At 51.9% G+C, this 12,339-nt stretch overlaps 1 protein-coding gene across 1 annotated transcript in view; it reads left to right on the top strand.

Annotated features, from left to right (window-relative positions):
- The window catches only part of MED26 (mediator complex subunit 26), a 37,219-nt gene extending 26,802 nt beyond the window's left edge, over window positions 1-10,417 (top strand). The window contains exons 2-3 of the mRNA XM_090289882.1: window positions 7,223-7,297; window positions 7,715-10,417. Of these exons, the coding sequence (XP_090146008.1) occupies window positions 7,223-7,297; window positions 7,715-9,367 (1,728 nt within the window). The 3' untranslated portion in view covers window positions 9,368-10,417. The remainder of the gene's footprint in view (window positions 1-7,222; window positions 7,298-7,714) is intronic.
- The last annotated feature ends 1,922 nt before the right edge of the window (window positions 10,418-12,339 follow it).

The raw sequence follows: 12,339 nt of genomic DNA, 5'->3' as shown, positions 1-12,339 counted from the left end.
AAGAGAGAGGGTGACAGCTTAGGGACTGGGGCTGCAGGAGGAGTAGTGCCTCCCTTCCCTCCCCTCCATGCTCTGCCTGCTGCCTGGGCACAGGCGGGAATTTCCATCCCCTGGGCCAAGTTACAGGGGCAATTTCATGCTCTGGCTGTAGGTGCTCTGCAGACAGTCAGGCTGTGCAGGCGGTGGGCATGCTCCAGCTATAGATGCTCCTGGGGAGCAGATGGGCCACTGATGAGGAAGTGCTATTGTGCTTTTGCAAGTGTCGCGGCTGCACCTGAGACACACACACACAACCCCACTCTGCACCCCAGTGTTGTTCTTCCTGTGAGACTTTGTTCCTGTGGCTATGAGGTTTATACGGGGTCCTGGTGGAGGATGGTGCCTTCCCCAGACAGAGTGCTAGCATGGCATGGCATGTGCCCAAGGGAGGTTCCCCTCGTTCCTTCTGTCTGGCTGTGGGACCAGGCAAGGCAGAGCAGGGCCAAGGAGGCTACATCTTCCAGAGCCAAGGAGGAGGATCAAGCTGCACTGACTTCTTTTCCTCACTCAGGAAGACTGGGTGAGACATGGTCTCTTGCACAAAATTGTGACAGAGGCAGTTTAAGTCACAGAACAGCATCAGCCAGGGAACATGTGTGGAGTTTTCAGAAGGAGGAAGACTTGCCATGGCTGAAAATGGTGCTGCTGGGACAAAATTACAGGCACACCCTCATCCAGCAAAGCCCTGTTTCATGCACCCTGTGCAAACACCCTCAGCAGACATGACTGGCACCTGCTGTGTGGCTGGCAGGGGATGGTGACGCAGCTGAGGATGGCATTAGAATGCTCAGCACATTGAAAGGCTCAAAGTCTGGTTGCCTCTGGGTGCCATCTGTGGCATGTTTTGTTTTGGAAGGACAGCTTGCTTGCTGATGAACACTTCCAAAGTCTTTTGAGCTAAGTGGTTTTTGTCAGTTGTCTAGACTATTCTGCATTTTAATAGAAGAAAAAAAGATGACTTTTGCCTTGAACTGAAATGGTATTTACTGCTAACCAGTCCTCCCTGAGCCCACTGAACAAGTTGGTATGGGCTGCCCTGCACAGATGCAGGCCCACAGGGTGGTCAGGGTACTGGCCAGACAGTGAGGCGAGGTGAGTCCACCCTCAGTGTGTGCCATTTAGAGTCAGGAGGAGAGCAGACTCTAGTGCCACCATCGTTTACTAAGCAGCTTGCGGCTCAGGGTGAGCTTGGGTGGGCTGAAGCCTCCACTTTGGTGGGAGGGTGTGGGTTTCCCTGGCTCTAGAGAGGAAAGCCAAGGCAGCCTGAAGATTGTCCGAGAATACTGCTGGGCATGAAGCTGCTGGCCCTGTGTGGCTTCAAGGAGCTTTTGTAACCTATTTCCCTGCTGTGGCAGGTTGGCAGGAGAACATATGGGTGGGATGCTGATGTAAGGCCACAGTCTACCAACCTAAAGCTGCATGATGAGCCCTGGACCCTCAATTTCTGTACCTGTAAAGTGGGGTTTCAAGGATGAAAAGACAGAGTTTGTTTCCTGGAGGGAGCCAACAAGTAGTGGTCCTGTGAGGGTCAGGCCTGCTGGTCCCACTGGTGCTCATACCACAGGGAGTGCAGGGTTTTCCCATTTTCACCATGGCTGCATATGTCCAGCTTCATGACCAAGAGGTTGGGAATTTCTGGTGGAGTGGTACCCCTTGATGCATGGAGAGAGCTGTGAACCAAGGGCTCACAAACTCTGAAGCCTGGTGTCTCGGTTCCTTGTTTCACATTAGGGTGGAAATCCCCCCCCCCCCCCCCGGTGGCAATTATTCAGAGCTTGGGGTTTACCTACATATCCCCTGACATAGAGCGATGGCACCCACAGATGGACAAGACTTTTGGTGTGGCTTGTGGTTGGCCACAACATCAAAAGCCAGGGACCCATCTTGCCATCTCCTCCCTCCGTGGCCAATGTCCTCTGGAGAGCCCTTTGTGGACCCTGTGGCACGCCCTCCCTAAGTAATGGCTATGGGCAGGAGGGCCTCTCCTGCATGAAGGAGCTGCACAGCCAGCTTCTGGCCTTCTATGCCCAAGCCCTTTTCTTCCCTAGGAGTGCAGGCTGTTTTGGCACCTTGTACTGAGGTTAAGGGAGCTGGAGACAGGCTCACTGTGGAACCACCCAGCCCTTGGCCTTCTCCCCATGCAGGCACCAGGTGGCACAGCACAAAGCCATTGTGAGGAGCTAGAAAACGGGTATCTGCTCACCACATCTCCACACAGCTGCTTTGTCATTCTAGGTCTAGCGAAGTGCCTCATCCAAATGTAAAGAAATAGGTGTATTTAATAACTGGTGGTTGTTTTTGTTTTTGATTTTTTTAGACTGTGGTAACTTTCAAACAAAATTAGAATGTAACCTCCTGGCATCAGTAGATACCTACTCAAAACCCTACTTAACCCGATCAACATTGTTTCTTCTACCCTTCCTCCTGCCCCAGACATGCAAGTGGGTTATTTTGTATCAAGTTCCAGGTGGCATCATTTCTTCAGTAAAGAGTCTAAAATGTGTCATTAAAGATTAAGATGGGCAGTGTACCTTGAGTGTTCATATGGAGCATGGCGCCCTGTGGAATTTTGCAGAGGCTCCTTCATTGCTCCCACATGACCCAGGGTGTGGGAGGATAGGGACATCACCTGAGCAGGAGTGGTAGCCTGCACTGCCATGGTCCAAACTCTTGCCCAGTCTGCTTCTGAGGGGTGCCGTCCCCTCCTTGGGGCTGTCGTCTGTGTGTGTTCAACCCCATTCTTCCTGCTCCCTGAGAGGCAAGCAGCAGACGTCCTCAGCTAAGCTGGCTGGATTAGTGACTTAGGGACTGAGTGGCTTTCTGAGTGGCTTTCGCTTCCTTTGTGCCCGCTCTTGGTTTTCATGTGATGAGAAGACTCCATAAGAGCACTGGGAACTGGGTCAGCAGGGAGGAGTATCCCTTTCCTGGCCCCTAGTGAGGATGTGCTCAGTGAGGGTTCTTTTTCTCTCCTCTGAGACGAGAAGATGCCTGCGAGTTTGATGTCGGAAACACTGGCTGCCCAAAATGTACATCCATGTTCAAGCTGTCTAAGTATACCTGATTATGCCCCATGAGTCTTCAGTATAAGAACTATCAGCAAAATGGTTATGGAATAATCATGGGTGAGTTCGTAGACACCTGCATCACACCTGGGGTGACTTCCTGCCTTGCTTTTGCAGTGGATATCTGAGGGTCCTCTCTGACTGTTCCCCATTGCCTGGCCTGCCCTGCCTGTTCTCTGCCATTCCAGAGTAACTTTGTCCTGTCTTGCACCTCCCCTGAGGACATTTAGGTATCCATGTGTATGGGACAAATGCCACCACTCTGTGGGCTCCATGGCTGGGCAATATTTATTTCCAATAAAGAGACCAGTCAAATACTGGAAACAATGGGTTGAATGAGTGGGCTGGGGTAGTGAGCAGTTCACAGGAAGTCATCATTGGTAGAAGGGGGAGGTGATTCTAGTCTCACTAATTGTTCAGGAAATACAAATTAATCTGTACTATTGAGGGAGCCCTAATGAAGAAATGAAAGGCTGCAGGTGCTCAAATTCCCTGCTGTGTGGATTCTGCACCTTTTGGGAAAGCCACTTGGCAGGTGGTTTTGAGGTGTTTTTTTACTGGGAAGAATCCCAAGGGAGACAGGCAAAGGGGGTGGGGGACTCATGGAAGTGCTGGGCTGTTTCTGATAGCAGGAGGCTGCATGGGGACATCAGCCCTGGTCTTCAGAGTTGGCCGAAAGCTGTCCAGAGGCTCCCTCCCCGTGCAGGATGGAGCAGTATGTATGCTGTGGTGATGAGAACGTGTGTTTTCATGCAGAAAGGTAGGTTGGTCTGTTGGGGTGGTGTCAGCAGTTAGCTCCCACTGAAGCCAGAGTTGATAGAAGGCAGGTTGTGTTCTCCTGGCATTCCCGCTCATGCCACTGTCTTCACTCTGTTTCTGTCTCCCCTCACTAGGGCTTTGTTGCCATCTCACCATCTCCCAAGGCCTTGCGACAGGCGTGTCTGCCCATCTTCTAGCTGACACCCATCTCCTTGCCCTGAGGATCGATGCTGGGTTTTGCAGTCATGGAGCCTGGATGGGAGGCTCACCTTGTTGTTACCAGAGAAACCCTGGTTCTTCTCGCCCATGCAGTAAAGAATTACAGATCAGCGAGCCTATTAGTGTGCACACAAAGTTTATTAGTGAATGGGAGAGCAAAAGCAAGGGTGGCCAAAGGCCCAGTGGCCAGAGAGCCAAGAGAGTGAGTCCTTTGTTTTGAGGACTTACATAGTTGGCAGGGTGGAGGTGAGAAGTTACATATTGGTTGACGGACAATGTGACTACCCAAAATTAGGTATGTGTGGGGGTCTGTTAGTCCAGATACTTATCTCGCTCCAGACTCCATTTGTTCGTCTTGTTGTAAAACACGTAAGTGAAGGGAGGCAGTTAATTAAAGTTGGGACAGTTACCCAGAGTTATTTATGGGTCTTTTCTGTAAGCATTAAGGATTCCCTGATAAAACAGATAGTGACCAGAGGTAGGCAATTAACTATGGGCTTCTTCTTTGGGCACTGTGGACCCTCTCCTGCCTTTCTGGCCTTGGGATGAGAGCAGTTTCAAAGACTTTCTTTCCCAGATAGTGGAAAGGATACATAGAATTTCAAGGACTTTCCTCCTCTCATGCTATCATAGTGTTTCTTGTGACGTTGGAACACCTGGCAATATTATCAGACCAGGCCCAGGACTGCTGAGTTAGCAGGTGAGGCATGTCTCCCTCTGCTTTTAGCCGCCTCTATTCAGTTCTTTGTTAGATTGCAATGGTGAGGGTCCTGCCTTTATTTCCCCTCTGCTACTCATTCTACCCACAGGCTCTTTCATCTAGAGTGGGAGGCCTACCGCTCCTGAGTGGGTGGGTGTGTGGATTGGTAAGGCAGGTTCAGGAGCCTTCTGTCTGGAGTCGGCCAGACTCCTGAACTTCCATGCAGCTCTGGGGCAGAAGGAGGGAGACAGAGGGCAGCATTTTCCACAGGGCCAATGACCTCTCTGTATACCATCTGAGTTATGGCAGGGCCTGCCTCAGCTCCTCTGCAGCTTCCAAAGAGGGTCCTAGCTGTGGGACGTCTGTGGCACCAGCTGGCTGCCCGGGTGTTCTGCTTCCACCTCCTGCCTGGCAGTGGGACATTGTCTGCCTAAGGACAAGGACACCGTGCTGCTGGGCTTGCTCTGCAGGGACTGTTGGTTCAGGAATGTGTGGGGACCCAGAGCTCTAAATACACCAGGGAGAGGTCACTGGGGTAGAGACAGGCCATGTGGCAAGCTTAGGACCCTGTTGGGGCTAGAATCCCAGGGCTGGAAACAGGGAGCTGGTGGCCTTGCTCTCCCTGTGGGACTGGCCTCCTTGCAGCAGTCTCCTCTTGCCATCCCTGCTCACAGCACGTTGAAGGTATGTAGGGTGTTGATTGTGTTTTCCCCACATACCCGCTCCCTCAGTCAGCTTGGAGTACCTTTCTAGAGCCATCTGGATGTGTTCGCTGCCACATCCCCAAATGAAAACATTAGATGAGGCAGTTGTTGCCAGGGTGCAGGTAGGCCCCTGGCAGAGGGGCAGCTTTGTGAGAGCTCTGTCAGGCACAGTGAGGGACAGTGTCATTGCTCTGTGGTCACTGTGCTACTTTCAGCTGGAAATGGGGCAGATAAGAAAAGCTAGGAATACACAAGGTCAGCAGAGTAACAGCCGCCAAGAATGTCTCCCCTTCTGGGGAGAACCTGGGCATGTGGCACCATAGCAGAAGGGACTTTTGTGATTAAGGGTATACACTTAGATTGTCCAAGTGGGTCCAGCCTGTTGGAATCTTTACAGAGACCATTTCCTGACTGGTCAGAGGTGTGATGTGAGAGTTCCACACAGTGCTGACTTTCAAGTAGGGGTGGGGCAGCAAGCCAAGTAATGCAGTGCCTTCCAGAAGCTGGGGATAGCCTTCAGATAACAGCCACAGAGAATGGGGACTTCAGCTGTGCAGCACCAAGGAACTGCATTCTGCCAGTTTCCAGTTTCTCCATATTTTTTCTTGGCTAGTTAGTGCTTTAGGGCTCCTAAGAAATCTTTGTATACTCAAGGTGGCAAAGGTCTTGTTTCTTCTAGAAGCATGAGAATTTTCACTTTCATTTAGGTCTGTGGTTCATTTTGTATTAATTTTTAATATGCTATAGTGCTTGGTGTATGTGGAATAGGCCATATATGTGTTCTGTCATGCTTCCCTCCCTGTGGTTTGAGCTTCATCTTGTTGGTGCACAAAAGCTATGGTTTGCTCATTTCTATGGCTCTTGAATTTCTCCGTTCCTTCAACTCTTAGAGGACACTGGTGTCGTCATAACATTTGAACTTTTCATGTCATCTCTTATTTGTAAAATGTAATAATACTAGTATCTACCCTGGGGTTGCTGTGACAACTAAACAAGGTGGTGACATACGGAAACACATACTAGTAGGATAGGGCCCAGCTTGCAACAAGTATCCTAAAGGGACGTTAATTGCTTGGTCATAAAATATACACACATATTTGTACCAGACAAAGCCCACTGCTCCCCAGTCAGCTGTTCAAAGAACTCCCTGGTATTGTCCGGTACTGTTTCTGCCAGGTGGGCGTGTGCAGTGTGTCCACTAAGGGCTCAGTCTACACTTCCTGATTACTAGGAGACTTGAGCCCTGGTGCTGCAGCCTCCTGTATTTTGCTCAGGGTCTCTGTGTGGTCCAGATTTGGATCCTTGGGGCTCTGTGGCATCTGTCTTCTCCCACCATGTGACTTTCTGCTCTCTTTATGGTGTCTTTGGATGAATTCTAAAGGTCTTGTTAATGTATCCAAATCTGTTGGATTATTATGTATCAATCTTTTAAGCTTGGTGCATTTTATTTAATAAACACTTTAGCCTTTCACCCATCAGATGGCAGAGTAGAGTGCATCTCCTGGGTCAAGAGCAGATCTTGTTTTGTAAACATCATGAGTTTCAGTTGTGTAATAGCCACTCAGGCATGTGGGTATATATATGAATGGGAGGGTAGGTGCCATGTTATCCCTGGGAGCAGATGTGGAGAGGAGGCTTCAGTGATGCTGGCAACTCCACTGGCTCTTGGTGTGGAAGAGGTGGAGTGGCCTAGGATAGGGAGAAGGGCAGGGATGTAATGAATGGCTCTTGTCTTGCAGATCCGGAACATGGTGGCGGTGCTGGAAGTCATCTCCAGCCTGGAGAAATACCCCATTACCAAAGAGGCACTAGAGGTGAGTATACCCAGCCTACAGTACAAGGAACCTGAGGTTGGGGGCGGGGGGCAGGGGTCAGTCCCAGAGCTGGGGCTCCATCCTTCACAGGATGCCCTGCATACTCGGGTGAGGGGTGCGTACCTGGGGTAGGCTGCAGTGGGTGATACTGGCCCTGGGCTCTTTGTTTGCTGTTGCCTTTGCCATAATGTGCTCTCACCCAGAAAGCTTCCTTAACAAAGTGTTCTTGTAGTGGCCTTGGAGCCAGCAGCCTACAGGATGGTGCTACTGAGAATGCTGCCTCTGGCCTGAAACCCTTGGGTCTGAGGACTAGATTTGAGAATTTAGATGTCACAAAGGACCCATTTTTCCTGTGGGTTGTGTCTGGGAAGCCAGTAGTTTAGGGGTCACAGGGTGTCATGGTCTCTCTGGTTGTAGGAGACGCGACTTGGGAAGCTCATTAACGACGTCCGCAAGAAGACCAAGAATGAGGAGCTCGCCAAGAGGGCCAAAAAGCTGCTGCGGAGCTGGCAGAAGCTCATCGAGCCTGTGCACCAGAATGAGGCAGCGCTGCGGGGGCTAGCAGGTGCCCCTGGCTCTGCTAATGGGGGTGCCCACAATTGCCGGCCAGAGGTGGGGGTGGCTGGTGCACCCAAGAGCATCCATGACCTGAAGAACCGTAATGATATCCAGAGACTGCCTGGGCAGCGGCTGGAGAGGCTGGGCAGTCGCAAGCGCCGGGGGGACCAGCGTGACCTCGGCCACCCTGGGCCGCCTCCCAAGGTCTCCAAAGCAAGTCATGACTCTCTGGTCCCCAACTCATCACCTCTCCCCACCAATGGGATAGGTGGAAGCCCCGAGAGTTTCTTGGGCCCCCTGGACAGCAGCAGGCATGTGGGCTCTGAGGGTAGCCGCCTGGAGCAGGGTGAGAATGACAAGCACAGCGGCAAGATCCCCATCAATGCCGTAAGGCCGCACACGAGCTCCCCAGGCCTGGGCAAGCCCCCTGGGCCCTGCTTGCAGAGCAAGGCTGCAGTGTTGCAGCAGCTGGACACAGGAGATGAGACTCCAGGACCCCCCCACCCCAAAGGGCCACCTCGCTGCTCCTTCAGTCCCCGGAACTCACGACACGAGGGCTCCTTTGCCCGACAGCGGAGCCCATACACACCCAAGGGCTCTGTGCCCAGCCCCTTGCCTCGGTCCCAGTCGCTAGATGTCACACAGGTGCCGTCACCGCTGCCACTGGCCCAGCCACCCACACCCCCTGTGCGGCGACCTGAGCTGTTGCCCAGTGCCACTGAGAGCCCGGTGCACTGGCTGGAGCAGCCTGAGGGCCACCAGCGGCTGTCTGGGCCAGGCTGCAAGGCGGGACTGCCACTGGCTGAGCCCCTCCTGCCCCGGGCTGGCTTTTCCCCAGACTCCAGGGCAGACAGTGACGCGGCCTCCTCTGGTGGCTCGGACAGCAAAAAGAAGAAGAGGTACCGGCCTCGTGACTACACCGTGAACTTGGACGGCCAAGTGGCTGAGGCAGGCGTTAAGCCTGTCCGGTTAAAAGAGCGGAAGCTCACCTTTGACCCCATGACAAGACAGATCAGACCTCTGACCCAGAAAGAGCCAGTGCGGGCTGACAGCCCTGTGCACACAGAGCAGCCCAGGACAGAGCTGGACAATCCTGAGGCCAAGGCCAGCCTCCAAAGCCCCTTTGAGCAGACGAACTGGAAGGAGCTGTCACGCAATGAGATCATTCAGTCCTACCTAAGCCGACAGAGCAGCCTGCTCTCTTCATCAGGCGCACAGACCCCCGGGGCCCACCACTTCATGTCTGAGTACCTGAAGCAGGAGGAGAGCACCCGGCGTGAGGCCAGGACGCCACATGTGCTACTGCCTCCAGGCTCACCTACTGACCTCCCAGGGCTGAGCCGTCAGGTTACACAGGACGATCTGGACAGAATCCAGGCCCACCAGTGGCCTGGGGTGAACGGGTGTCAGGACACACAGGGTAACTGGTATGACTGGACACAGTGCATATCGCTCGACCCGCATGGCGACGACGGGCGGTTGAATATTCTGCCTTATGTCTGCTTAGACTGACTGGCCCCTCGGCCTCTAAGTGCATTCCCACCTTGCAGTTAGCGGGAGGGCGGCTGGGGCTGGAAGCCTCCAGTGGTTTGGAGCCCAGCCGAGGCAGAAGGGAGGGGCAGGGGTCTAGAGGTCTCTCCGAGCTCTTCCCTCAAAATTTCCCTTCTTTTGTGAAATGCTGCTACCAGTTTACTAACAATATTACAAAGGAAGGACCGTGTGGAAGGAAGGCCGGCAAAGTGAGTTCAGAACTCTATAGCAAACCAGCTATAAAGAGCATCACTCCCCAACCCCAGAAGAGGTGCGGACATGTCCCAGCACCCATGAGCTGGGATCTCGGTTGCGGGCAGGCACAGACAACCTGTGGGAGATGTTACCTTTAAAACAGCAACAGGAGCACACATCTCATCTCTGCATTTTCTGTTCTCTTAATTTGGCCCTGAGTGCCTGAGGCAGTGGGCAGTCCTATGGCCTCTGCACTCCACCCAGCCAGTGTTTCTGTCATGGTGCCAGAAGCTTCTCAGATGTAGAAATCTACTGGCAGCAGGTGGGCCACCTGGCCAACCAGTTTGACCCATACTCCATGGGCATCCACACATTAGTATCTGTTTTCAGTTCAAACCCAGTTTTTAAAGAAATGCTGCAGAAATTTAAGTTTTCTAGAGTTTATTTTATTCCCCCTTACATCTCACCACCAGCCAAATAATTTTCCTTTCTTCCTTTTCATTTATCCTTTCTTGCACATATCTAGAAAACGTCACCTTTCTAGAGGCCCATCCCAAAATAAAGTTCCCGCAGGTGCTACTGGTGTGTAAAGCTGTACTCTTGGCAAGGAGACCTGTCTGTGCGCTGGAAACACTCATGACCATTCCTTTAGATTTGTTTGCCTTATGGTTATTGTCATAATGCGATTTGCAAAAACAAGGAGCCTTAGTGAATGTACAGTACCTAGACTTCTGTGTTCTCAGGATGCAGAAGGGAGCAACTTTGCTATATGGTCCAGTAAGTGGACACCTTGTGATATAAATGTGGAAATAAAAAAAAACAAAACATTTGCACAAACCAGTCTGAGAATCATTTCTAATTTAGTCCTTTACACCCAAATCAGCCCATCGTGGAATCTGGATGAGCCAAGAAAACCTGGACCCTGTGTCCAGGGTTTGGGCCCCAAAGCCAGACTGCAGGGAGGTGGGCAGGCAAAGTGACTGAGTCAGCCTGTTAGTGTTCTTCATGAACACTGACCCACCTACCTTTCATTCATTTTGGGCCACCATGTTGCCTCCCAACTCCAGAGTCACCTACTAGCTTTGGGTGACAGAGACCAAGGGTCCACATCAAGGAATGTTATCCTATCTCCATCCAGGCTCACTGCCCTCCCAAACAGGCTCATAACCTGTTTTACCCTGTAAAATATTTGTAGTTTTTATATAGCACAACACAGAGTTGTGTCTAGCAGCTTACCTCTTGGCCCTGGTCCCAGGCTGCCAACTCCCCATGCAGGCCTGGAGCTTAGATCTGATTGGTGCTGACATTTTTTTTAAATAAATTTTTCTCTCGACTATAAAGTGATGATAATTTAATCCTCAACCCTTTGTCCCTGGAACCATAAGCTGACTTTGGTTTTCTAGTTTTTTCACTCCAGGATAGGTCATCTTGGACATACCTACTTAATTTCACAGATAAGGAAGCAGCTACCGCTTAAGAGAGGCAACCTTACATATTGAGCCAAGAGGTCCAAGCACATTCAGTCAATCCGGAACAGTGGTTCCAGAGCCTTGGTGCAGTGGCTTTGAAGACAGTCTGAGATTGAAAACTCCAGTTCTACCTTCTATTAGCTGTGTGTGTGGTTCACTTTATTCTTGTGGCCTCATTTGGGAGATACAAGTGTTTACTCCAGAATGGTGAAGACTTACAAGTTTTTAAAATAAACACCTCACTGGAACCATCTGTGCTGTAGAATTAACGACTTTCCTAACTCCACTGTGCCTGTTTTTTCACCCTTAATGTGGCCAGCCCTGCTGCTGTGCTGGTGTCTCAGGAAGTGACATTACTCTGTGACAAAGGATGGTCCGCACAGCTGGGTAATAATAGTAGGACGCAGGTTTGTGTCCAACAAGTATCTCCTTTTCTCAGGCCTGGGCTTAGGGACAGGTCTCTGCTCCCTGCCCCAATGAGGGACCGACCATCTCTCCTGTCCGAGTATCCAATAAGCCCCAGTGTAGATAGTGACTACATTTGAGAAACCAAGTTTAAGCTAAGGTTTCTTTGGGAGACCGATGGATTTCCACTAAGTAGTTTGCCAAGTAAGGACACTAAAAGAATTTTTTAACACCCTTCCTCCAAAAAAGTTGTTAGTACATGACTTATGGGGCAAATGAAAGCCCTTTAAGTAGCACAACACCATCTTGCTGAAAACACCCTATTTTCCTCCGCTGGGGCCTGGGGCATCAGCAGTCGGGGCACGGCACCTCTCTCCCACAGAGTCCTGGAGACAGTGCCCGAGGAGGCTGCCATGTCTGGGCTTCGCTCTGTCCGCCTGTGAAATGGAGAGGGTCCTACCTACTGCATAGAGTACGTCGCCGTGATTCCCAGGACGTGCTTCCGAGGACCGGCCACGGGATTCCGCTCCCAGTTTGCAGAGGATTTAGCTTTTCACAATTTGGTCTTTCACCCTCAGTGTCCGTTGCTGCCCGGTGTAGCACGGATGTCGAGGCGTGCCCCACGAGCTAAATGGCTGGCTCATATACTCCGGCGCTGCGAGACTTCGCGCGCGCCCATCTATCCCACTTGGTCTCTGGTTCGAGGGCCCGGGCTCAACACACCGCTCTGCCGCCCCGCTCGCCCCTCCTTCCGCTTCCGGGGTCCGGCCCCCCACCGGATGTGCGCTTGTGGGGAGGCGGGGCCTGCGCTCGCTCCGTGTTGGCGGGAGCGGCGGTGACGCAAGGTGGTGGCGAATGGGGAGCAGCGTTGGCTAGCGTGCCCGC

The sequence above is a fragment of the Furipterus horrens genome, unplaced genomic scaffold, assembly GCF_987537825.1.
Source record: "Furipterus horrens unplaced genomic scaffold, mFurHor1.1.pri manual_scaffold_10, whole genome shotgun sequence".
In the NCBI taxonomy this organism is placed as follows: Eukaryota; Metazoa; Chordata; class Mammalia; order Chiroptera; family Furipteridae; genus Furipterus; species Furipterus horrens.
Note: the sequence above shows the minus strand (reverse complement) of the source record. Positions and strands in the feature narration are given on the sequence as shown.